This window comes from Theobroma cacao, chromosome 3, assembly GCF_053813885.1.
Source record: "Theobroma cacao isolate CCN51 chromosome 3, ASM5381388v1, whole genome shotgun sequence".
Classification (NCBI taxonomy): domain Eukaryota; kingdom Viridiplantae; phylum Streptophyta; class Magnoliopsida; order Malvales; family Malvaceae; genus Theobroma; species Theobroma cacao.
Genome location: NC_142641.1, coordinates 31858498 through 31884986, shown reverse-complemented (window position 1 = coordinate 31884986; position 26489 = coordinate 31858498). Strand labels below are relative to the sequence as shown.

Here is a 26489-nt window from a genome sequence, read left to right as displayed (position 1 = left end):
TAACTTTATAAGTTTATATATATATATATATATATATGAGATATTAAGTATCTTACATATATATTAATATGTTATAATTATTACACTTACATTTTTTATGTTAGCTTATAATAAATTTTATTTATATGATTACATTTAATAACTTTATTACTAATTATTACTTTAATTTTTATAACATATTGTTTGCAATTAGTTATTAGTTATACAAACTTTGTAAGATATACATATAATATTATAACATATAATTTGTGTCATTAATATGTATATAATAAAATAATATAACATTATGCTTCACATTGATTATATTCATGTAAGATAATTCTAAATTGGAGTAAGTGCGTCATTCTTTATAATTAGTTTCATATTATAATTTTAATAATTGAATTGATGAGTACAATATAATATATAACCATATAAGGTATACAAAAATAATAATACTTGATGTATACTAATATTAGTTAATATAAATTAAGAAGAATTGATAGTAAATTTAAATTAAATAATATACTAAGTAATATAAATATATAACTTATATATATTGATATTGAAGTAATTTACATTTAACAAGTAATATACTTGTTTAATAACTAATAAACAATATATATTATATAAACAACAAAATAGTATTATATATTTGATAATATTAATTAATATATAATATGTATATTAATACTAATAGTTCATTAAATAATATATATATATCAACTGATTGTGATAAGACTCAAACTCAAACATTGAAAATGAAAATTCTAAAAATCTACAAACTTTACTAATAATTCTTATAAATAATTAACTATCTAATAAAAAACTCATGTCAAATACTATATAACTAGGGGTACATGCCCAACTCTTTCCCCAAATCTTTTCCCAAATTTTCAATCTTTCCCGCCCTAGTCTCATCCCGTCCCTTGCCGCCCCTTGCCCTGCCTTGCCTTTACTTCGTCCTTCTTCCTGGTCCCTCTCTGCTTATCTTTCCCTCCCTTAGATATTCTCTCAGTCAAATCAAAAGAAATCTAATTTGGGTCGTTGAAAGATGCGGGAGGAGAGGGAGGACACAAGGAAGAAGGATCGGATGGCAGCACTGGAAACAGAATCAACGACAACAATAACAGCAACAATAGTGGCGGTCATGACTGTGAGGTATGTGGGCAGTCATGACTTTGTATTTAGATGCTTTTAGAGACTAATTGAGGGATGTTAATTTCACAAATACTTGGTTCTGTTTCAGCATTCCATCTTTGCTACCCACTATTCAAGATCGGCTTCTTGATTCCATATCCTTGGTTCTTTCAAAGTCCCCATATTTTTAGGCAAGGCCAGCTGCTGCCTTGGTTCGAGGCATTGCCGCAAATATTCCTCAGCCAGTGTCTGAGCTTAGTGGTTCAGCCCTGGTTCAACTTGCTTTGCAGACTCTTGCTTGTTTTAATTTCACGGTGTGTGTACTTATATTATATTGGATATGTGATGAAAACTGTAATGGAGCACTAAATCTATTCTATGGTTTAGGGACATGAACTTCTTGAGTTTGCAAGAGAATCAGTTGTTGTGTATCTTGATGATGAGGATGGAGCCACAAGAAAAGACGCTGCCTTATGCTGTTGCAAATTAGTTGCAAATTCTTTTTCCGGTATTTCGTTCTTTTCATTCCACTTTTCCTCTTTTGCTCTAGCTCTCTTTTTTTTTTTTTTTTGGAAGGGGCAGGGGTTGTTATTTACATTAATTGTAATTCTGTCTGCATGATATTGAATATTTGATTTTCAGGCACTTGTGGCACGACTACTTGAGGGCACTGGAGTCAATGCCAATAATGGTATTATCAGTGGAGTTCTTGTAACAGTTGGAGATCTTGCTAGAGTGGTGGGCTAACTGTTGCATATTTGCTTTTACTTATCACACCATTCTTGCAGTATAGATATTTGGTTTGATAGACCTAGGAAAACATCGTCTTTGCATCAATTGTGTTAAATTGGCTCATGTGCAAGTTTACTCGTGAACATGTTCTCTTATTGTTTCTTTTTTGGGTTTTGACTTATTTTAGGGCGGTTTTGCAATGAGAGAATATATCCCTGAACTTATGCCTTTAATAGTTGAAGCATTATTGGATGGGGCAGCTGTTACAAAACGCGAAGTAGCTGTTGCTACTCTTCGTCAAGTTGTACAGAGCACTGGGTATGTAAGACATGTTATGTTGCTTTTGCAGTCTGCACTCTGCATGACCATAGAAAAAGGAGCTCTCAATGGAAATTAACGAGGTAGAAATTGAGGGAGAGGGAAAGTGTTAATTTCTTTGTAGGAAGTTGCTAAGGGAAATGATCAATAATGGAAACTTTAACTAGATGGTACTGTTTCAAAAGTAGTATTTTTGGCACTTTGGTGGTTTCACTCTCTTGTATTCTTTACTGCACCTTTTGAATCACATAATCATTAAGGCTAAGGTTGAACAATTTCCATCTTATTACTTGATGCTTGTAAATGGAATGATTAGAGGACTTTTGGGCTAAATCCACATATTTTAACTTTTGAATATATGATTTTAGAATGTTTGCTTTTTCTTTTTCTTTCATGGTTTTTATTGTATGGATTTTACAGGTATGTCATAGCTCCATATAATTTCCAATGGAATTTTTTCCAATGGAATTTTCCGTTGGAAAAACATTTCCAACGAAATTGTTTCCAACGGAATTTTCATGTTGGAAAACCGTTTTCAACGGAATTTTTCGTTTGAATGCTCTTTTCTAACGGAATTTTCTGTTTGAATGCTCTTTTCCAACGGAATTCTTTCTGTAGTGTTTTTCAACGGAATTTCAATGGGATAGCCATCATAAAGCAAATTTTTTCAACGGAATTTTCCGACGAAATTTTTCGTTAGAAATTTTTAATGGATTTTCAACGGAAAGTATTATCGACGAGGCTTTTACCGACGGAGTTTCTAACGGATTTTTTCGTTGAAAATCTATCAAAAATAGACATTTTCAATGGAAATCAGCTTATTTTCAACGTAATTTTTCGTTGGAAATAGGCTGTTTTTTTATAGTGATTTAATTAGTGATCAGACAATTAAAAGCATTAAGAATAAAATAAAATAAACAATTTAAATCTATCAAATATAAGTAAAAGAGAGATAAATAAATCAGATTACGTATTGAGTTCAATCATAATTTTAGATAAATAAATTAACTCTTCATCAAGTCACACATTATCATCAAATTAAATTTAAACGTTGAAACTAAACCAAGAAAAATAAAGAATAGAGAAACTCTATGAGTGAAACTCTTGATCTCTAAATCTTCTTGAATTTTTCAATTTCTTTTCAACTCCAATGGGATTTTTTTTTTTACAATTTTGTGGCTTGAATCTCAGTTGTTAATTTGGTATCTCGTTTTCCTTTTTTAAAAGTTCTTTGAAAGGTTACTTTTATGGTGTTTTGAAGTTCGACCAAGTTGGATAAAGAAAGAAGTTGTAAAGTTTTCTCTTAACTTTCCAATGATTTAAGAATCATATCATTTGAAGTTCTGTAGAGAGAATTATGGTCGAAATACTAAAATATATGCAGTAAAGTTTACACTTTGAAATTGCTCTCCTTCTTCTATTAAAAGTCTTCATTCATTAAACACTTACAAAAACACAAATAAATCAATAACAACCTATCTTAATCACATTAACATCAATTAAATATAAATTAACTAAGATTAGATTGACTCACTTAAATTAATTAATTTAAAATAATTTAAATAAAACTTATTAATTTTTATATATTATTACAAGAACTGAGTTAAATTACTATCAAAATTAAGCTTAAATAACTCTATATCATAGAGTTATCAATTAACTAGTTAAAGATGACTTTAATCGATTAGGAACGTTTTGTTTCCAAACTTCTCCAACCAACAATCTTCCTTTAATTTGTTAGACCTCCCTTTACCTAATTGAGGTTTCTTTTCCTTCATCTTTAATCGATTAAAACACGCTTCAACCAATTAAAAGTTCTTCAAATTTGAATTTCTTCATTTTAGCTTTCTTCAATGGTCAATTTTATTTCAATTTTGGATTTTGGTGCTTGAATGTATTTCAGGTCTTGTGCTCTAACCAATTAATCCCATTCCTTAATCGATTAGCACGCCTCTGTTTTTAACTTCCAACACCTTCTTAATCAATTAAACCTAATGTTAATTGATTAAGGCTTTTTTGCCTTAGTTTTATATAACACCCACTTATTCCTAAACTGATTAAGGCTCCTCATTAATCAGTTAATGATATTTTGTTTTTACTAAACTTTTTTTTTCTCTATTTAACTGATTAACCCATCTTTTAAATGAGCAAATTTGTTGACTTGCCTTTAATCATCAATTTGATTAAAAGAATTACACTTTATCCTTTACACTTTAAAAATGAATTTAAACATTAATAAATAAATAATGTTTTATTATCATAAAAAACAAATTAAGTCAACAGATTTATATGGCTACCTGCAATATATGCATGTTACATTGGAAGATTTTTTGTATTGATTTGAAATATAATACTAGCACTAGATTATTCAAGAAATCTGTAATGCGCTAGTGATTAAGTGACATTACACAAACATTCATAGATTTTAGATATTGGAAAGGTTTCTGCAACATGGCAGAGCAGAAGAATTTCCTTGGGTTTTTATTCTTCTCCTTAGGTGTCTGATCAAGGCCAAATGAATTGCAAACCAGACACTTGTATGACCTTCCAAAATCAGTAGCAGTAGACTTTCTGCCTCCATTTTCTAATCCAGCAGGTTGCCCTTGCAATCAAGCCAAAACAAATTGAACTGTTCTAGCTTTTAGGGAATTTCCTACTTTTTCATGACATCAACCTTTCATGCCTGTGCCAATTCAATTCATTGAATATCCTTAAATGCTAATGATAATTTCCACCACATACCTTAGGCTTAAATAAATGCAGACCTCAGATGCTGCCACACCATCATTCTTTCGTCACTTTCCACTTGCACATGTGCTCCTTTACTCACATTGTGGCTTGAATATAATTTCCATGATATCTCCCTCCACTTTGCTTCAGTGTATAGGGTATGTGGTTTTCTTATCTATGGTTCATATTGATAGGGAGATAAAGAAAAAGAGTGAGAACTCTGCTGAAACTGGGAACGCGTTAAGCTCCCACAAATTCTTTTGTTCTTATCAACTTTTTGACTTTGGAATATGGTTATTACTCTCCATCATCATCATCATAACAGTCTAGAAAAGTCTACGATGTAAATGTATATGTTATGTAGTACCTTTATAAGTATAAATTGAAGTTTTCGACAAGAATTACTGCTATAGCAAGTCAGCAATGGAAAGCACTCTCTTTCGCATGATTGTTGTTCTACTGGGGTTATATCATATTGTCTGCTTGAATGCTGTCCCGATTACAAGTAAATATTCATAACCTCTATCTATTACCTTTCTTATTCTTATTCTTCTCCATGCCATAACATCTCCATTTTTGCTTGCAGGAATCGGAAGCCTAACGCATGGAGCTCAAGTGCATCAAGTTCCAGAGAATACTCACCTGGTACTTTATCAAGAAAGCAGATGAAACACGTCTTCTTATGCTAAAATGAAACTCGTGATTCAACTTAATGGCACATCTTTCTTTTTCACAGGTAGCTGCAGAGAAAAGTTCGGAGGCACAGATCATTAAGGGCAGGATGGTTGTGGAGCTGAACGATTATCCTGGGTCAGGAGCTAATAACCGCCATACTCCAAGGCCACAATTTGGCAGATGTGCGGATTGTTAGTTTCTCTAAATAGTCGGTCTTTGTTCTTCATATTATAATACAGTGTAAAGGATGATTTTGTTCTATAATCTCTCAATTTGTTTAGCTTCTTAAATTTGTTTTTCTCGTCTCTTTTCCGGGGGGTGGATTTGATAAACTAAGTGAGTTGGGAAGTTAATTCGTAAGGGTAGACATTCCGAGGAGGTGTAATAGAATGAAGAGAGCAAGGACGGAGAACTCATTGTTGTAGATTCCAGTAATATGGATGTTAGAGACTTTAAGCAAATTGATAATCTCCTTATCTAGCATTATGAGATGGATTATTATAACAACAAGTCACCTCTTAGTCTGACTGCACAAGATAATGGTTGTTAAATCTTGGTGCACTGTAAAGTCTTCTCATCTCCATAGACCGAGTCCATCCGCCGGCTTCACCTTGATTGTGTGTTCCTGCTCAAGAAGTGGAAGCTGTTGTGGTTTCAATAAAAGATATCTAGGACAGTGGCTTCGGTAGTTCATGGAAGTCTTTCCGTTTTGGAACTGTTAAATTCTCCAGAAGCAAGGGAAGGCTTTTCCTTTGGGCTGCTTGGAATACACACTGAAAGTTCTTGGCAGCTTGGATTAGCCTTCAGCAGTCCATATCCTTAGTTCCAGATTTCCTATTTTTGATGTACGTTCTGTGTTTCTGGTTGTCTCCAAAATGTCGTTTGGTGAAACTCCACTGCGTCCTTATAGTGAGGGACTAAAACTCGACCTTCTCTCAATGTCAGTATCTCTTTGTTTTCATGTTTCAATTAGAAAATATATTCTGACAGCTAACTGATGACATTTCAATAAGAAATTTGCAGTATAGAAGAGACGTATCTTAGTTGGATGATGGAACTAATTAAGGATAACTCTCCATCCTCTGTCTTGCAGGATTTACTCGACAGTGAGAAAGGCACGCATTGCTTGCGTGGTAGGTAACATGATAAAACAATTCAATTATAGCAATGGTGCTGGACAACCCACCCAGTTTCTGCAAACTTTGCCGTGAAAAATGCTTGTCCTTGGAATGTGCTTTACACTTAATGGGGTTAAAAAAGAGCACATTCGAGTAAAATACTGTCAATGTATCTTTTTGTAGTTTGGTGTTAGACAACCAAGTTGTTAAGAAGTTCATTAGAACCAATATGCACTTTTTAAAGCAACCTGTTAGGTGAACCACTCACAAAGCCCCTCGTAAATATCTCAAGGCAGTTTTTACATGTGCTTTGTATTTTTAGTGGAGAAAGTGGGGTGTGATGTGTTAAGCATTAATTTCATTTTTCGATTCTGCTTGGTCCTTTTTGTCTGCCCCCTGGAGATGGTCAATATCATATTAATTTGCACAGCATTTGTGAGAACAAATGTAGTGCTTGAAATGGATGGCAATATATATTAAATATAGTCATAAACATTATCTCATAAAATTATACAAACGTATCTATGACTGAAACCAAAAAGTAGTAATCTGGATTCAGGTTGACATAAACTAAGCAGATCAAAGGCAGAAACCACCAAAAGATCAACTTCATGCAGATCAAGAAAAATGGTAGCAGCAAGTGGGAAGAATATTCGGGAGGCATAAAGAAATTATTTGGACACCTGTATTTGTTCAGGCTCAAACCTTGAGCTTGTTGAATCATAAGTACACAGACTGGACTAGCGCAATTGAAGGAAAATGATTTCTCAACCACAAAGCTGTTGCTTCAGATTACAAGACAAGAAGTTAAATTTCACAAAATACTTCTGCCACTTGGTCTTTCACTTCGTGTCACTACTTTAAAGAAAGGAACGGTAATGAGGCCATCGACCTAACATGGTGTCCTTTGGCACTTTTGCCCAAGATGCCTGCTGCTCGGAGTCTCGTGCTTCTAACCTCTTACCATGTTACTTTTAACCACAGAAGTAACTTTAGCATATTTCATGTTTCCAGAAGGGGATCAATTGAATGCCTGTGTATATAAGTGTAACTCTTTAACAGAGGTCATCTAGGCATTGCCAGGTATGGAATTTCAGAACGAATTCGCCTGCAGAACAAGCATTTTCTAGTCAAAATTGCAATTATGCCTAGTTAAAATAATTGATGAAATAAAGCTCACTGAGAATCCTTAGATGCTGAATACGTCAAAGGAGTAAACACTGCTTTAACGACGCTAATCTTCAAACAACATCATTTTTTTCACAGGTTTTGCCTTCTGATGATTTAACTAGTGTAGCAAATCATTATTTGCTATGGATTTCACGTAACTGCTTGTTGGAGATACCATCAAACTACCAGCAGTATAATTGACACGCCGTAGAAGTGACAGCTTTGACAGTGTAGAATTATAAACGCATTGAAGAGTTTGAATACTTTCTGAATGATTTTATTAAGAAGCCACCATGTGTTTATATACAAGTTTCATTGTCAATGCAAAAAGAAAAATAATCTATGCAATAAAGATGAATTGCCTAGATCAAGGTAACGTCATATGACTAAGCCTATAATTAAAGAAAATCACAGCAAATTAGAATCACTCAGTCAAACTAAATCATATCAAATGAGATGGCTTTCATTACTCCCCTTTAAGTTGGAGCATGCAGATTAGCAATGCTCAACTTGGTCAATAAGTCATGGAACTGATTTCGTCCAAGGGCTTTGGTGAAAATATTTGCCAATTGAAATTATGATGAAATTGACCGCGGAACAAGATTCTTAGACTGGATATGCTGTTTGATAAAATGACAATCTATCTCGATATGTTTGGTACGCTCATGAAAGACTGAATTTGTTGCAATATGGATTATGGCCTGATTATCACAAAAAAATGGAACTAGTATTGGATGTGAGACATGTAGATCTGCCAATAGCCTAAGAAGCCACAAAATCTCATTTGCTGTAGTAGCCATGGCCTTATACTCTGCTTTTGCAGAGGAACAAGAGACAACTGACTATTTCTTGGACCGCCATGAGATAGGAGATGAACCAAGGAAGATGATATGTCTAGTAGTTGACCTATGTGTCGTTGGGCAACTTGCCTAGTCTGCATCACAATAAGCTTGAAGGGTTAATTGATTATGAGTAGAGAGCAATAAACCTTGGCTTGGAGGCCCTTTCAAGTACCTAAGAACACACAAAGCTGCATCTAAATGAGGCTTACACGATCAGTGAATAAATTGACTTAACATGTGAATGGCAAAACTGATATCGAGTCGTGTAATTGTGAGATATAACAATCGGCCAATCATCCTTCTGTATTGCCTTGGGTCCGAACAAAGAGGGCTTGCTTTAGGATCTAGCTTGATTTGTTGGTACATGGGTGTTGATGTGGGCTTGCAACTAGTGAGTTCGCTATCTACCAATATATCAAGCACATACTTTTGTTGGCTTAAGACAATACCAGATGGAGATTGTGCTACCTCAATTCCCAAAAAATATTTCAATTTGTCTAAATCTTTAATATAAAACTTATGATCCAAGTAAGTATTTAGTTGAGAAATCTTGAGTGCGTCAGCCCTTGTTATTATAACATCATTAATGTAGACTAATATCGCAACAAATGATTTCTTAACTAAGTATGTAAACAAAGAATGATCGGCATGAGATTGGACAAAACCATTGGCCAATAAGGAATTAGTGAATTTTTTGTACCAATTTTGTGATGCTTATTTAAGCCCATAGAGGGATTTCTTGAGATGACAAACTCGTTGCTCCCCCTTTTTGGTAAAGCCTTGAGGTATTTTCTTATAGACTTCTTCCTTCAAACCACTGTGTACGAAGGCATGGTTAACATCTAATTGGTGCAATTCTCATTTACTTAGCGCGGTGATTGCCAGAAGACAGCGTATCGTGACCAATTTCACAACTAAAGCAAAGGTCTCATGAAAATCCACCCCTTTAATCTGAATATATCCTTTAGAAACTAGTCGTGCTTTATAACGTTCCACTATTCCATTTGGGTTGTATTTGATTTTGTACACCCATTTGGAATTAATGGCTTGCTTCCCTGGAGGCAAAGATGTCAAGATCCAAGTATTGTTTGCTTCTAATGTTGTTATCTCCTTGGCCATAGCATCACACTAGTGTTGTGATTTAACTGCTTGAAAAAATGACTTTGGCTCATCGGTAATAGAGATAGTCGCTAGAAATACACCGTGAGCTCTAGAAAATTTAGAATAAGAAATATTGTGAGGTGAAAGATATATCGTCAAGTTGGCCATATGAGGTGAAAAGTAAGAAGCAGGAGCAAGTGAGGGGGCAATGCATAATCATAACTAGAAAGGTTTTTTGAAACTTGTCATTGTTGTTTAGCAAAAATAATATTGTGTTGCTTTCCATGTGTTGAAGGGACATTAACTTTTTAAATATCTATCCTTGGTTCAACCATAGGAGAAACAGGTACATAAGGAATTTGCTTAATGTTATATTATTTACAATTCAAAATGGGACTTCAGATTGGGATTAAAAGCTTATGTCTCAGAGATGAATCGTGTGGAGTCTTTGCCCTCAAGTTTGGGCTATTGACTTTGTGGCCTATCGGTGTTTCTTGGGCATGTATCAATGGTATATCATCATGTTGGGCCAGCCTAGGCTCTTAGACTTATTGTGGACTAGCTGGTGATGATGAGTTGTCAGCTTGCTTTTGTTGTGTGATATTTTCAAAATTCGAGTGTCTTGATGGTTCATCAAATAGACTAAGAAAAGTGATTTGTGTGTCAGATGTCTATTCAACAGTCGAATTATTAACTTTTTAATCGGTTTTGACAAAGGGGAATATTTCTTCCCAAAACTACACGTCTTGTGAAACATAAGTCCTTTTACTTTCAAGATCATATATGTGATATCCTTTTTGTCCTAAAAGATAACCAATAAAGATACCTGGTTTATTGCAAGAGGTAAATTGATCATGCAATTTGTTGTTGACATGCCCGTAACAGAGGCACCCATATAATATAAAATGATCATAGGTCGGAGGTCTACCAAGTAGTTTCTCATATGGCGTCTGGTTCTCTATGACAAAAAGCATCATGCGATTGATCAGATACACTACAGTAAGCACACATTCTCCCTAAAAGCTGATGGGAAGATTAGCTTGAAATCGTAATGCATGAGCTACTTCCAAAAGATGGCAATGTTGTGTTCCACCACACCATTTTGTTGAAGTGTGTCTGTGCAACTGGTTTGTCTTTCCATACCATATTCAAAGTAATGGTCCACCAAATCCTCATGCTTAAATTCCATATTGTCTGTTTGTAGTATCTTTACTTGTGTATTGAACTGTGTCTTGACCCACTGTATCTAGTTTCTAATTTATGCTTTATGAGAAAAACCCATGCTGCCCTACTATAGTCATCAATAATAGTGAGAAAATGTGTGATCCTAAAAAAGATGCAGTGTGATAAAGACCTTAAATATCGCAGTGAATTAAATCAAAAGCATATTGACTTTTATTCTAATGATTTGGAAAAGGTAATCTGGTTTGTCTTACCTTACAACATTCATCACAAAGAAAATTATCTTTTCTAGTGCAATTAATAGATAAATTTAAAACCATTGAGAGACGAACTAAAGGAATGTGCCCTAATCGGTGATGCCACAAAATCATAGTATCTTTGCCAATATCCTTGCCTTTAGACAAAAATGCCTTGCCCACCCTCGTTGGCTCCAAGTAGTACAATCCATTCCATACTTTACCCATTCCAATCGGCTTCTTCAAATGTAAATCTTGTGTTACACGAAAATTAGATCCAAAAATGAGAAGACAGTTTCAGTCACAACTTATTTTGCTCATAGATAACAAATTAAAGGAAAATTCGAGTACACCCAAAACTTGTTCCAAGGTTAAGTTATGCTCAAGATTCACTCGACCTAAAGCATGTACTAGTATAGTGTCACCATTCGAAATTTGAACAGGTTCAATAACAAGATTTTCAACCATGTCAGATAAACTATTGATTTGATGGGCAATATGATATGTGGCCTCAGTGTCGATTACCCACGAATTGCCTTTCTTACTAGAGGAATTACCAGAAAAGTTTACATTGGAAGCCATGTTAGCAACTGGCCCATTGCTAGTGTTGGATTATTGGCCCAAAAGGTCTATCAATTGTTGGATATTGGCCTATGTTAGCCCAGGAACAAGTGAGAAAGACTCTTGAGGTTTGTCTATCTTTGACCTAGCCAAAACCACACAAGCTTTTGTGCCAGTCGATGTTGTTGAAGTTCTTGCCCCCTGATCACTACGTACGCACACTTGATCTCTTTTGATTTTTGGTTTCCATTGCTAGTTTGGTGGGTAACCAACAATCTAATAACAATCATCTCGAGTTTGGCCAATTTTGTCATAGTGTGAGTAACGGGCACAAAAACCTTCACCACTATGTTAATCTCACTATTCATTGTGCCTATCTACTCATTGATCCCTAACTTTTAGTTTGCTACCACATCTTGCACCATTGGTGGCCTAGCATTTAAGTACCATGGCAGTGCATTTATCAATGTGTCATGCATCACATGTATTTTATTAAAAAATAATCCCTTCATAGTTACAGTCGAAGGCACGTTCCGCCGCCAAGCTCCAATTCTTCGCCTCCAACCGTCCTTCAGCTTACCAATGAGTTAGGTAGCTACAATTTTTGCTTAAACACATCAAAACATTTAAATAATATTTATTTCCTAACTTTCGAAATTATCCAGCTTTTTAAGAAAAAATCATTTCTTAACAATTCAATATACAAGCTCAAATTCTTCAATAATGATCTAAGTCCTCACCTTAATGGTTGGGTTATCTAAATCTCAACTCCAAATCCCTAGCAAACTCAAGGGAGAAAAATCTCAACAAAGCTAAACCAAATCTAATCTAAGTTATTAACTGATTATATTGAAAATCAATCAGTAAAAATGCTTAATCTTATCTCTAGAAGTGTTTACTCCAAATGGCACCAAAAATCTGTTTAGGAGTTAAGATTTTTGTTGGGTTAGAAAGAGAGACGGAGAGAGCCTTTTTGTTTTTAAATGGGTGGATAGCCCGAAGCCTTTTTTTATTTTTGCAATTATACAGGGATGTATCGATATATTAGAGAATGTATTTTTACATTCTTAATGAATTCCCTTTAAATGTATTGATACATTTGGCCATGTATCGATACATGTTATTCAAATTGCTCTTTGCCCGAAATATATCAATAGATTGGGAAAATATATTGATACTTTTTCCCTTGGTTGCTCTCGGCTTCAAATCTATCGACACATTTGGACAATGTATTGATAGGTGTTCATCCTACCAAGAATGCATCGATACAGTTTCCCCTGTCAACAGATTTTTAACCTTTCAAACATAAAAAAATCTGAGTCTAACACCTCAAAATTTGTAAGTTCCCTGATATATCATTCATATAGCATGAAATCTTCATATAAATATCTAAATATATCATCAAACATTAAAATCTCATTTAAACTTCAAACCATATAGTTCACCATATTCAAACTTTAAGATTTGTGGTCTAAATACCCCAATTATCATCCTCATCTCAATTCATAAAAAATGCTCAACATCAAAGCATAAACTTATCACACAAGTTTCAAATGTTCATTATGCTCTATGTCACATAATGTACAAATCAAAACTTAGTATAATTTTACTTAAGCATCATATCCTCATAAGTGCCTAATAATGCACTTTCTCATTCACGTGCCAAACATATGCACAACATCATTTTGAACCTTCATATACTCCTATTTCATATTCATTGCTCTATGGACATAGGCATACCCTTAAGCTCATAAAACATATACACTAAAGATTCAACTAAGCTCATCCATTAGCTTAGCCATTTCAAAATATCATCATAACCCCTCACACGCATATGGCCCATTTCAAGGTTAAGGGTGTTATAATTGATTGCCTAGATTTGAAAACAGACGACATAAACAAATTACTTGCATTTAGAAGTTGCTTGTATTGGATAGAGAATAGAGAGATTAAAGAACACATGTTCTAATTTTGCTTTTAAGATAAAAATTTGGTTTTTATATTTTTTGAGATTATATACAATTGAATTTGTTTAGCTCTGAATTGTATCATGAATTTTTTTTATTTGACCTTAAATTTTTCGTGATTTTCCATCACTTATTTTTTGACACACAAACATAAACACACTTTTATATCATTAGTTGTCACGACCCAGAACTCCCATCGGGCCCGTGACAACAGCCGCGACGTCCCGATAGGCACTCATTACCCAGACTACCGATCGAAATCTCGCAAGGCTTAGCATCAGCTTCCGCATCTCCCCGGTGAGCAACAGTTATTAAATCTCGCATTTCAAGAAATCATAAGTCGTTTCCAAATCAAAACAATAAAATATTATTTTCTAGCTTACAGGGGCATTTTCGTCATTTTTCTTCAAAAATACTGAAACCCGCCAAAAACATGGTGTAAAAGATAAATATGTTCATACACACTTTAAATCAGATAACTGAAGTATAAAATTATTTTTACAGTGACACGTGGGCCCCCAACTGACCAAGAAGGTGTAGGGCTACGAACCCTTACTTTCTAGGATGCAACTCTGAGATTAATTCTTGTCTATCAACTATCAACAAACTGTCCTGAGCCTGAAAAATGGATAGGAAGAGGAGTGAGATTACATAATCCTAGTGAGTAAACAATTACCATCAAAAGCATCTAAATCCGAGTAGATAGAGACAATATAAAAACGTTATATTTCAATAATGTTCATAACACAAAATTCGTTTCAATCTATAGCAAACAATTTCTTTTCATCAAAATTTCCTTGGCTTATGAGTTTCTTAAACTTGGCCCCTGCCAGAATCATTCTCGCGGGTACCCTCGTCAAGGTATCCCACTAAAATCGCCAAGGCTGTTAAATGACCCATACCCATAAACATGTTTTCACATCTGACACACAGCCGTTCCTTGGCGTTGGCTGAGTTTCACTCTCACGTGGTGGCCCGAACGTGAGGTGCACTCAAATCTTACCTCAGGAGATACTTCATCCAACATCTCCCCCCTGGAGGTAGTTATATAATTGGGTTACCGTGCCCTTCTCATAGGCAGTCCACGGAAACCCTCACCACTGTAGTGATCGTTTAATACACCACCAAACCCATAAAATTTCCAGTAGCATGATATGACGAATAAAATTTAATCCAGTCTACTAAGATCAATCTAAAATTGTTCATATATTTCATGCCAACCCCAAATATTTAGCCATCATGCTACCACAGTGTCATAAGCCACAATTTCAATAACATATAAAATCATAAATTTCAACACAGTCTCCATATACTCAATTTTCCCAAAACAGTATTTGATTTCAAAACCAGTATAAATCTCATTTTTATTAAAAAAAATTAATTGAAAAACATAATATTTTATAATTTAAACTCACCATTCAATAAAAGCATCAAACAAATATAATTACTCTAGATATTTAAGACGATAAATTGTCCACTCACAGTATTAGGAGTAGAAATACTCCTATTTTCAGTCCGCGAGTACAGTCCTTTACCCATATCCAATGGCTCACCACCTAGCCATAATCCATGACACATATTCCAATTAAATTGTGTCTAACAGTCATAAGCTATTTCAGGCTCGATATATATCCATGATATGAAATGAAAAATGCACGAGTAGCCATCAAGACTCGGTATTGGCCTAAGTCAATTTTTCATTCGATAAATTGGCCAATGCGTCCAATTTCTGTAAAGCCCGACCTTATAAAATACTATTCATGACATACATGTGATGATAGCATGATTGCATGCTAGGAGAGTCCCGAAAAATTTACAAAAGTCGGTATTGTACCTAGAGGTACAACAAAGTTTATTTAATCCTCGAACTAGATCAAATAGGAATTTTAAGGTGAGATTAAGAGTTTCACAGTTCATGGATGACTTAAAATGGTAATTTGGAGTTTGAGGATCAATTTGGAGTCAAATCGGAATTTTCACTAACTAGGGGCAAAATGGTCATTTGCCACCTGAGGACAAAATGAGAATTTTAGAAAAGAATTTTTTGGCCCCATTTGACTTATTGGAGTATAATTTGACTTATTGAAGTATGATTTGAGGTTTAGAAGTGAAAAATTTTAATTTCGGTATAATTTGGAGTATAGGGGTAAAATGGTAATTTTGCCACCTCAGGGGCAAAATTGTAATTTTCCACCACCAGGATATTTTTTTCAGCACATGGTCTTCCTTTGTCTTCATCTTTGACCCTTGACTAAACATGTGGTGGAGATAAAATGTTTAAATTTTTAAAATTTTAAAAACGGGCCAATGACATGATGCCATGTGTCATGCCTTTATTAATTTATTATTTTCCTTTTTAAAAGGCACAAAATCAGCCCATCTTCCACCCCATGGCTGGCCAAACCAGCAAGAAGAGAGAGAAAACAAAAACAAAACCCTAGAGAGAGAAAATAAAAAAAAAAGTGTGAATTTTCAAGGAAATTAAGTGAAAAAGGTGAGTTTTTTCTATTAAGCTTGAGTTTTTTTATTCCCAAGCATTTCTCTTTATTTTCCATGATTAAATTACATGTTTTCATGATGATTTCAATTCTGAAAAAATGGGTTAGGAGAGAGAAAGTTGTTGGATTTATTTGATTTTAATTTGTGTTAGTGTTTTTAGTTAGTTTAGCATATTTAGAAACAAAACAACAAGAAAAGAGTTTATTTTCTCCCCCAACCATTAATGGCTGAATTTACCATGTAGTGAGTGAGGATGAGTTTGATTTTATTCTAGGAGAATTGGTTAAGGAATGATGAATTATGAGCCTAGAAAAATAATGGGAATTTTCGGAGCAAAAATACGAATTTTTACCCACTAGGGGTATTTTCGTAATTTACTGTTGAGACTGATAATTTGCACCACACTGAGGGACATTAAGTTAATTTGGGTGCAATTGAGGTATAGAAACTGAAAAGAATTAAATTGGAGTTTAAACGGACCCGTTAGGAATTTAATCGGGTGATAAGACGAATTAGGCCAATACCGGGTTTAAATAGTTACCAGTGCATTTTTGCATTCCATATCATGCATTGGTAATCTAAATTAGTTTAATTTTGATTTAGTACCAACTTGGTGAAACTCTCGATTTTGTATTGTGTCAAGGTGGTGAGTCCTCCGATAAAGGCAAGGAAATTGCATCCGAGGACCAGTAGACAGAGTGCTTCGAAAGTCCGCATTCTAGACATTGTGAGTAAACTTACTGTCATTTTAATTATCTAGGGTGGTTTTTAAATGCTTTCATGAATTCTATGGAAAAAGGAATTTAAAAAGATAAATTTTCATGTTTTATGAATAAATGAGTTTCAAGGAAATTAAATTATAAATTGTTTTGAAATTAATAGTGATTTTGAAAAATAGAGTACACGGAGACTGTTAATTGTGGCAATTTGATTGTTTAAATTAACTGGCTTATGATAAATCGAGCATGATTGGCTAGTTGGCAATTGTATTGAAATGCGAATTGTTTGGTTACCTTGAAAAACTACGAATTACAAAATTGCCATATCATGTTATTGAGTTTTATTATATGGTGGATTATATATTAATTAATCACTGCAGTAGGGGGTTTCTGTGGACCAGCCTTTTAGAGGGGCACGGTAAACCCCATTATATTCTTACCTCGAACGGAGAGGCGCGTAGGGTATCTCCTGGGGTAAAGTTTAGGGTTCACTTCACGCTAAACCACCACGTGAGGGGGAACTCAGCCAACGCCAAGGAACGGCTATGTTTTCAAAACAAAAACATGATTTATGTGAAATGTGAATTTTAATAGCCTTGGCGGTCTCGGTAGGATGCCTCGGCCAAGGTGTCCCCGAGAATGGATTTATGGCACAAGCCTAGATTTTTATGAGATTCATAAGCCTCTTTACGTGTTTTGAACAAAATGTGTTTTAATGCTATAACCCAGTTTATGATGATTTACCTTATTGTCTCCATGTACTCAACTCTAGATGTTTATGATGATGTTTGTTTACTCATTGGGATTTTATAATCTCACCACCCTCCTTTCCACCCATTTCAGGTTCAGTATAGAATGTAGATAGCTGATCTCATCGAGGACTACAGTGGGATCTGCATTTTCCGAACCGTAGGTTCACAGTCCTCTTTACTTTTATTTATTCGGGGGCACTCTTGTTATTGTAAATTAAATTAAATATTTTGGCTTACTGTATTTAAGTATGTATAAATTTATTTAACTTTTACGTTATAAAAATTATTCACGTATAACTCTATAAATATTGTTTTATAAGAAAATAGAATATTTTACTTAATATTTCTTTTATTTTCTTATTATATTCAAATAACCATAATTTCGTTTTAAATGAAGATTTTAGACTTTTAAACTCATTTTGAATATGAATTGTGTGTTTTGTACTTGTATATTACGTTTTAGCCAGTTTTAAAATTTTTGAGAAAAATGACCAAAATACCCTTGTGAGACAAAAAATTAATATTTTATTTGTTTAAAGTTGGAAACAGCTTAAAATATTTTAGAACACGATATTTGACAATGGTTGCTCACAAGGGAACAGAGAAACTGATAGTAAAGGCTCTCGGGATTTCGGGTTAACATTTCGGGCAATAAGTGTCTACCGGGACACCGCGGCGGTTGTCACGGGCTCGAGGGGAGTACCGGGTCGTGACAATTCGATTGGTATAAGAGCTTTTGGTTTTAAAGATCAAAGTTTTTAGTTTTAAAGTTGTTTTAAATATTTACAATATCAGTGTGGCCCCGGATTAAGTTAAGTTAGGTTAGGTTGAATAGAATGCATGCATTTGCATATAGAGCCTAAGGTTACCTAAACTTGCTCGTATTTTTTTTTTTAGATTATAATGCCTCCTCGACGCGGACGCCCACCTTTCACTAGATCGGTTGGGAGGGGAAGAGGTCGTTCCCAACGTCATCAGCCAGATACAGTAGAGGAGGAATCAGCTGCAACTACCATTCGGGCAGCACCTGCTGCTGAGCAGGCCGATAGTCCTCCACATCCTCCATCTCCTCAACCACCTACTAGTATTCCCGCCATGCCTACTGAGGCAGCACAGGCATTGGCAGCTTTCTTTGCAGCAATGGCTGGTCAAGCTCAGACTGGTCAAGTTCCACCTGTAGTGCCTCCAGCTACTCATTTAGTTCCACCACCAATACAGGATGTATCCATTTCCAAGAAGCTGAAGGAGGCTAGGCAATTGGGTTGTGCATCTTTCACTGGTGAGTTGGATGCCACTGTGGCAAAGGACTGGATTAATCAGGTGTCCGAGACTCTCTCTGATATGGGATTAGATGATGACATGAAACTGATGGTGGCTACGAGATTATTAGAGAAGAGGGCTCGTACTTGGTGGAATTCGGTGAAGTCCCGTTCCGCTACTCCTCAGACATGGTCCGATTTTCTCAGAGAATTCGATGGTCAGTATTTCACTTATTTCCATCAAAAAGAAAAGAAGAGAGAATTTCTGAGTTTGAAACAGGGAAATCTAACTGTAGAGGAGTACGAGACTCGTTTTAACGAGTTGATGTTATATGTGACGGATCTGGTGAAATCTGAGCAGAATCAGGCCAGTTATTTCGAGGAAGGGCTCCGTAATGAGATCAGAGAGCGAATGACAGTGATTGGTAGGGAGCCACATAAGGAGGTGGTACAGATGGCTTTACGGGCTGAGAAACTCGCGACTGAGAATAGAAGGATTCGGACTGAGTTTGCAAAAAGGAGGAATCCTGGTATGTCTTCTAGTCAGCCAGTAAAAAGAGGCAAGGACTCAGCGACTTCAGGGAGCACTACTTCTATTTCCGTGACATCTCCTCGACCTCCATTTCCACCATCACAGCAGAGACCTTCGAGGTTTAGCAGATCTGCTATGACTGGTTTTGGGAAGAGTCTCGGAGGTTCTGACAGATGCAGAAATTGTGGGAATTATCATAGTGGGCTATGTAGAGGGCCAACAAGATGTTTCCAATGTGGACAGACGGGTCACATTAGGAGTAATTGCCCACAGTTAGGACGAGCCACTGTAGCTGCATCATCTCCACCAGCTCGCACGGATATACAGAGGAGAGATTTTTCTGGGTTACCACCGAGACAGGGAGTAGCCATACGGTCTGGTGGAGAGTAATACCCCGTCACATCCACCTTCGAGACCACAAACTCGTACCGCGACAAGAGTTTTTGCTGTGACAGAAGATGAGGCATGAGTCCGACCTGGAGCAGTGACAGGTACTATGTCTTTATTTGATAAAGAGGCTTATGTTTTGATAGATTCTGGCTCAGATAGATCTTATGTGAGTACGACATTTGCATCAATTACTGATAGAAACCTGTCACCATTAGAGGAAGAAATTGTAGTGCATACCCCTCTAGGAGAACAGTTGATTAGAAATACTTGTTATAGAGACTGTGGGGTAAGGGTAGGTGAGGAAGAATTTAGGGGTGACTTAATTCCTCTAGAGATCTTGAATTTTGATTTAATATTAGGTATGGACTGGTTAACTGCACATCGGGCGAACGTGGATTGTTTTCGAAAAGAAGTTGTTCTTCGAAATTCGGAGGGAGCAGAGATTGTGTTTGTAGGGGAACGTCGAGTATTACCATCTTGTGTAATCTCGGCCATCAAAGCTTCAAAATTAGTGCAAAAAGGGTATCCGACTTATTTGGCATACGTGATCGATACTTCAAAGGGGGAACCTAAGTTAGAGGATGTCCCAATAGTAAGTGAGTTTCCTGATGTATTTCCTGATGATTTACCGGGAATACCTCCTAATCGAGAGCTTGAGTTCCCTATTGATTTACTTCCGGGTACCGCACCTATTTCTATTCCTCCATATAGAATGGCTCCAGCAGAGTTGAAAGAACTGAAAGCCCAGTTGCAAGATTTGGTGGATAAAGGTTTCATTCGCCCTAGCATTTCTCCTTGGGGAGCACCAGTCCTATTTGTAAAGAAGAAAGATGGCACTCTTCGATTGTGTATTGATTACCGTCAGCTGAACCGAGTGACCATCAAGAATAAATACCCTTTACCCCGGATAGATGATCTTTTTGATCAATTACGAGGTGCTATGGTATTCTCTAAGATTGATTTGAGATCTGGGTACTATCAGTTGAGGATTAAGGAGCAGGATGTACCTAAGACTGCCTTCAGGACGCGTTATGGGCATTATGAGTTTCTGGTGATGCCGTTTGGTTTGACTAATGCCCCGGCAGTTTTTATGGATCTTATGAACAGGGTGTTCCATCCATACTTGGATAAGTTTGTGATAGTATTCATCGATGACATCCTGGTTTATTCGAGGAATGATGATGAACATGCTGCCCATTTGCGCATTGTGTTGCAAACTTTGCGCGAGAGACAACTCTATGCCAAGTTCTCTAAATGTGAATTCTGGTTGAAGGAAGTGGTTTTCTTGGGACATGTGGTGTCCGGAGCTGGAATTTATGTCGATCCCAAGAAGATTGAGGCAATCTTGCAATGGGAGCAACCGAGAACGGTAACTGAGATTCGTAGTTTCCTTGGCTTAGCCGGTTATTACCGGAGATTTGTTCAGGGATTTTCTTTGATAGTAGCTCCTCTGACTCGTTTGACTCGTAAAGGAGTTAAGTATGAGTGGGATGATGTTTGTGAGAATCAATTTCAGGAGCTAAAGAACCGGTTAACCTCCGCTCCCGTTTTAACACTTCCTATTAGTGGAAAAGAATTTGTGGTATACAGCGATGCATCTAAGTTGGGATTAAGGTGTGTGTTGATGCAGGATGAGAAAGTAATAGCTTATGCTTCCCGACAGTTGAAGAAGCACGAGACGAATTACCCTACTCATGACTTGGAGTTAGCAGCAGTAGTATTCGCATTGAAGATTTGGAGACATTATTTATATGGTGAGCGTTGTCGGATTTTTTTTGATCATAAAAGTTTGAAGTATTTGCTCACCCAGAAAGAGCTTAACTTGAGACAGAGACGATGGTTGGAGTTGATTAAGGATTATGACTTAGTGATTGATTATCATCCGGGAAAAGCAAATGTTGTAGCGGATGCCTTAAGTCGTAAATCCTCATCGTCGTTAGCAACACTTCAAATTTCTTATTTTTCGATGTTACTTGAGATGAAATCTCTAGGGATCCAGTTGAATAATGGTGAGGATGGAACCCTACTTGCTAGTTTCGTCGTGAGACCTTCATTGTTGAATCAGATAAGAGAATTACAGAAATCTAATGATTGGTTGAAACAGGAAGTTCAAAAGCTGCAAGATGGAGAAGCTAGTGAGTTTAGACTCAGTGATGATGATACTTTCATGCTTAGAGACCGAATTTGTGTTCCTAAGGATGATCAGTTGAGACGAGCTATTTTGGAGGAAGCTCATTCTTCCGCCTACGCTTTACATCCCGGAAGCACCAAGATGTATCGGACTATTAAAGAAAGTTATTGGTGGTCGGGTATGAAACGAGACATAGCAGAGTTTGTAGCGAAATGTCTCACATGCCAACAGATCAAGGCGGAGCATAAAAAACCGTCAGGTACTCTTCAACCTTTACCGATTCCTGAATGGAAGTGGGAACATGTGACTATGGACTTTGTATTGGGTTTGCCGCGGACACAAAGTGGGAAGGATGCTATTTGGGTGATTGTGGATAGATTGACTAAGTCCGCCCATTTCTTGGCTATCCATAGCACGTATTCTATTGAGAGGCTGGCAAGACTTTATATAGATGAGATTGTGAGATTACACGGAGTCCCAGTTTCTATTGTGTCAGATCGAGACCCTCGATTTACTTCTCGATTTTGGCCGAAATTTCAGGAAGCTCTTGGAACTAAATTGAGATTTAGTACTGCCTTTCATCCACAGACAGATGGTCAATCTGAGAGAACTATTCAGACCTTGGAGGATATGTTACGGGCTTGTGTCATTGACTTTATCGGGAGTTGGGACAGACACTTGCCATTGGTGGAGTTTGCTTATAATAACAGTTTTCAGTCTAGTATTGGGATGGCACCATACGAGGCTTTGTATGGAAGGAAATGCCGAACTCCGCTCTGTTGGGATGAAGTAGGTGAGAGGAAATTGGTGAATGTGAAATTGATTGATTTGACAAACGATAAGGTCAAAGTTATCCGAGAGCGATTAAAGACAGCTCAAGATAGGCAGAAGAATTATTCGGATAAACGAAGGAAAGATTTGGAGTTTGAAGTCGACGATAAAGTTTTTCTTAAGGTTTCTCCTTGGAAAGGTAATAATTTGAAATTTCCAAGTATTAAATCTTATTTGATTGTACTATTGTGATAATTTGTGGTATTTATTGGATGATGAAAAGTGTGATTCGATTCGCGAAGAGGGGAAAGCTCAATCCAAGATACATTGGACCTTTTCGTATCATTGAAAGGATTGGGCCAGTGGCTTACAGACTTGAATTACCCCCAGAGTTAGATCGAATTCATAATGTCTTCCATGTCTCGATGTTGAAAAAGTATGTTCCCGATCCCTCTCACATTTTAGAGACACCTCCCATTGAGTTGCATGAGGATTTGAAGTTCGAGGTGAAGCCTGTACGTATTCTAGATCGAAAGGATCGAGTGCTAAGGAACAAGAGCATTCCAATGGTGAAAGTATTGTGGAAGAATGCTCGAATGGAGGAGATGACGTGGGAAGTCGAGAGCCAGATGAGAAACCAATATCCACATCTTTTATTCGAATCAGGTAAGTGAAATTTTGAGGTCAAAATTTTATTTTAAGGGGGGTAGTGCTGTAAAGCCCGACCTTATAAAATACTATTCATGACATACATGTGATGATAGCATGATTGCATGCTAGGAGAGTCCCGAAAAATTTACAAAAGTCGGTATTGTACCTAGAGGTACAATAAAGTTTATTTAATCCTCGAACTAGATCAAATAGGAATTTTAAGGTGAGATTAAGAGTTTCACAGTTCATGGATGACTTAAAATGGTAATTTGGAGTTTGAGGATCAATTTGGAGTCAAATCGGAATTTTCACTAACTAGGGGCAAAATGGTCATTTGCCACCTGGGGACAAAATAGGAATTTTAGAAAAGAATTTTTTTGCCCCATTTGACTTATTGGAGTATAATTTGACTTATTGAAGTATGATTTGAGGTTTAGAAGTGAAAAATTTTAATTTCGGTATAATTTGGAGTATAGGGGTAAAATGGTAATTTTGCCACCTCAAGGGCAAAATTGTAATTTTCCACCACCAGGATATTTTTTCCAGCACATGGTCTTCCTTTGTCTTCATCTTTGACCCTTGACTAAACATGTGGTGGAGATAAAATGTTTAAATTTTTAAAATTTTAAAAACGGGCCAATGACATGATGCCATGTGTCATGCCTTTATTAATTTATTATTTTCCTTTTTAAAAGGCACAAAATCAGCCCATCTTCCACCCCATGGCTGGCCAAACCAGCAAGAAGAGAGAGAAAACAAAAACAAAACCCTAGAGAGAGAAAATAAAAAAAAAAGTGTGAATTTTCAAGGAAATTAAGTGAAAAAGGTGAGTTTTTTCTATTAAGCTTGAGTTTTTTTATTCCCAAGCATTTCTCTTTATTTTCCATGATTAAATTACATGTTTTCATGATGATTTCAATTCTGAAAAAATGGGTTAGGAGAGAGAAAGTTGTTGGATTTATTTGATTTTAATTTGTGTTAGTGTTTTTAGTTAGTTTAGCATATTTAGAAACAAAACAACAAGAAAAGAGTTTATTTTCTCCCCCAACCATTAATGGCTGAATTTACCATGTAGTGAGTGAGGATGAGTTTGATTTTATTCTAGGAGAATTGGTTAAGGAATGATGAATTATGAGCCTAGAAAAATAATGGGAATTTTCGGAGCAAAAATACGAATTTTTACCCACTAGGGGTATTTTCGTAATTTACTGTTGAGACTGATAATTTGCACCACACTGAGGGACATTAAGTTAATTTGGGTGCAATTGAGGTATAGAAACTGAAAAGAATTAAATTGGAGTTTAAACGGACCCGTTAGGAATTTAATCGGGTGATAAGACGAATTAGGCCAATACCGGGTTTAAATAGTTACCAGTGCATTTTTGCATTCCATATCATGCATTGGTAATCTAAATTAGTTTAATTTTGATTTAGTACCAACTTGGTGAAACTCTCGATTTTGTATTGTGTCAAGGTGGTGAGTCCTCCGATAAAGGCAAGGAAATTGCATCCGAGGACCAGTAGACAGAGTGCTTCGAAAGTCCGCATTCTAGACATTGTGAGTAAACTTACTGTCATTTTAATTATCTAGGGTGGTTTTTAAATGCTTTCATGAATTCTATGGAAAAAGGAATTTAAAAAGATAAATTTTCATGTTTTATGAATAAATGAGTTTCAAGGAAATTAAATTATAAATTGTTTTGAAATTAATAGTGATTTTGAAAAATAGAGTACACGGAGACTGTTAATTGTGGCAATTTGATTGTTTAAATTAACTGGCTTATGATAAATCGAGCATGATTGGCTAGTTGGCAATTGTATTGAAATGCGAATTGTTTGGTTACCTTGAAAAACTATGAATTACAAAATTGCCATATCATGTTATTGAGTTTTATTATATGGTGGATTATATATTAATTAATCACTGCAGTAGGGGGTTTCTGTGGACCAGCCTTTTAGAGGGGCACGGTAAACCCCATTATATTCTTACCTCGAACAGAGAGGCGCGTAGGGTATCTCCTGGGGTAAAGTTTAGGGTTCACTTCACGCTAAACCACCACGTGAGGGGGAACTCAGCCAACGTCAAGGAACGGCTATGTTTTCAAAACAAAAACATGATTTATGTGAAATGTGAATTTTAATAGCCTTGGCGGTCTCGGTAGGATGCCTCGGCCAAGGTGTCCCCGAGAATGGATTTATGGCACAAGCCTAGATTTTTATGAGATTCATAAGCCTCTTTACGTGTTTTGAACAAAATGTGTTCTAATGCTATAACCCAGTTTATGATGATTTACCTTATTGTCTCCATGTACTCAACTCTAGATGTTTATGATGATGTTTGTTTACTCATTGGGATTTTATAATCTCACCACCCTCCTTTCCACCCATTTCAGGTTCAGTATAGAATGTAGATAGCTGATCTCATCGAGGACTACAGTGGGATCTGCATTTTCCGAACCGTAGGTTCACAGTCCTCTTTACTTTTATTTATTCGGGGGCACTCTTGTTATTGTAAATTAAATTAAATATTTTGGCTTACTGTATTTAAGTATGTATAAATTTATTTAACTTTTACGTTATAAAAATTATTCACGTATAACTCTATAAATATTGTTTTATAAGAAAATAGAATATTTTACTTAATATTTCTTTTATTTTCTTATTATATTCAAATAACCATAATTTCGTTTTAAATGAAGATTTTAGACTTTTAAACTCATTTTGAATATGAATTGTGTGTTTTGTACTTGTATATTACGTTTTAGCCAGTTTTAAAATTTTTGAGAAAAATGACCAAAATACCCTTGTGAGACAAAAAATTAATATTTTGTTTGTTTAAAGTTGGAAACAGCTTAAAATATTTTAGAACACGATATTTGACAATGGTTGCTCACAAGGGAACAGAGAAACTGATAGTAAAGCCTTGCGGGGTTTCGGGTTGACATTCCGGGCAATAAGTGTCTACCGGGACACCGCGGCGGTTGTCACGGGCTCGAGGGGAGTACCGGGTCGTGACAATTTCACTCCAACTTGC

The 26489-nt window shown here is 35.9% G+C and overlaps 1 protein-coding gene and 2 long non-coding RNA genes across 4 annotated transcripts; all 3 read left to right on the top strand.

Moving 5' to 3' along the window:
- Positions 1-848: 848 nt before the first annotated feature.
- On the top strand, positions 849-2526 carry LOC18604712 (uncharacterized). The gene is made up of 5 exons (XR_001926874.2): positions 849-1140; positions 1229-1433; positions 1507-1627; positions 1762-1857; positions 2039-2526. It is a non-coding gene; the product is annotated as an uncharacterized LOC18604712 (long non-coding RNA).
- Positions 2527-4529: 2003 nt separating this feature from the next.
- LOC148763715 (uncharacterized) lies at positions 4530-7074 on the top strand. Of its 2 annotated transcripts, XM_088805040.1 has the most exons (4): positions 4530-5404; positions 5486-5544; positions 5636-5765; positions 6668-7074. In XM_088805040.1, coding segments are annotated over exons 1-4 (273 nt in total). In that variant the 5' UTR covers positions 4530-5322; the 3' UTR covers positions 6670-7074. The 2 variants fall into 2 exon arrangements, with proteins under 2 accessions (XP_088661166.1, XP_017972178.1); XM_018116689.2 differs by lacking the exon at positions 6668-7074 and having other exon boundaries at positions 4551-5404; positions 5636-6084.
- A 9042-nt stretch (positions 7075-16116) lies between these two features.
- LOC148763714 (uncharacterized) lies at positions 16117-25060 on the top strand. Its single transcript, XR_016025513.1, has 3 exons — positions 16117-16245; positions 16894-16977; positions 24930-25060. It is a non-coding gene; the product is annotated as an uncharacterized LOC148763714 (long non-coding RNA).
- The last annotated feature ends 1429 nt before the right edge of the window (positions 25061-26489 follow it).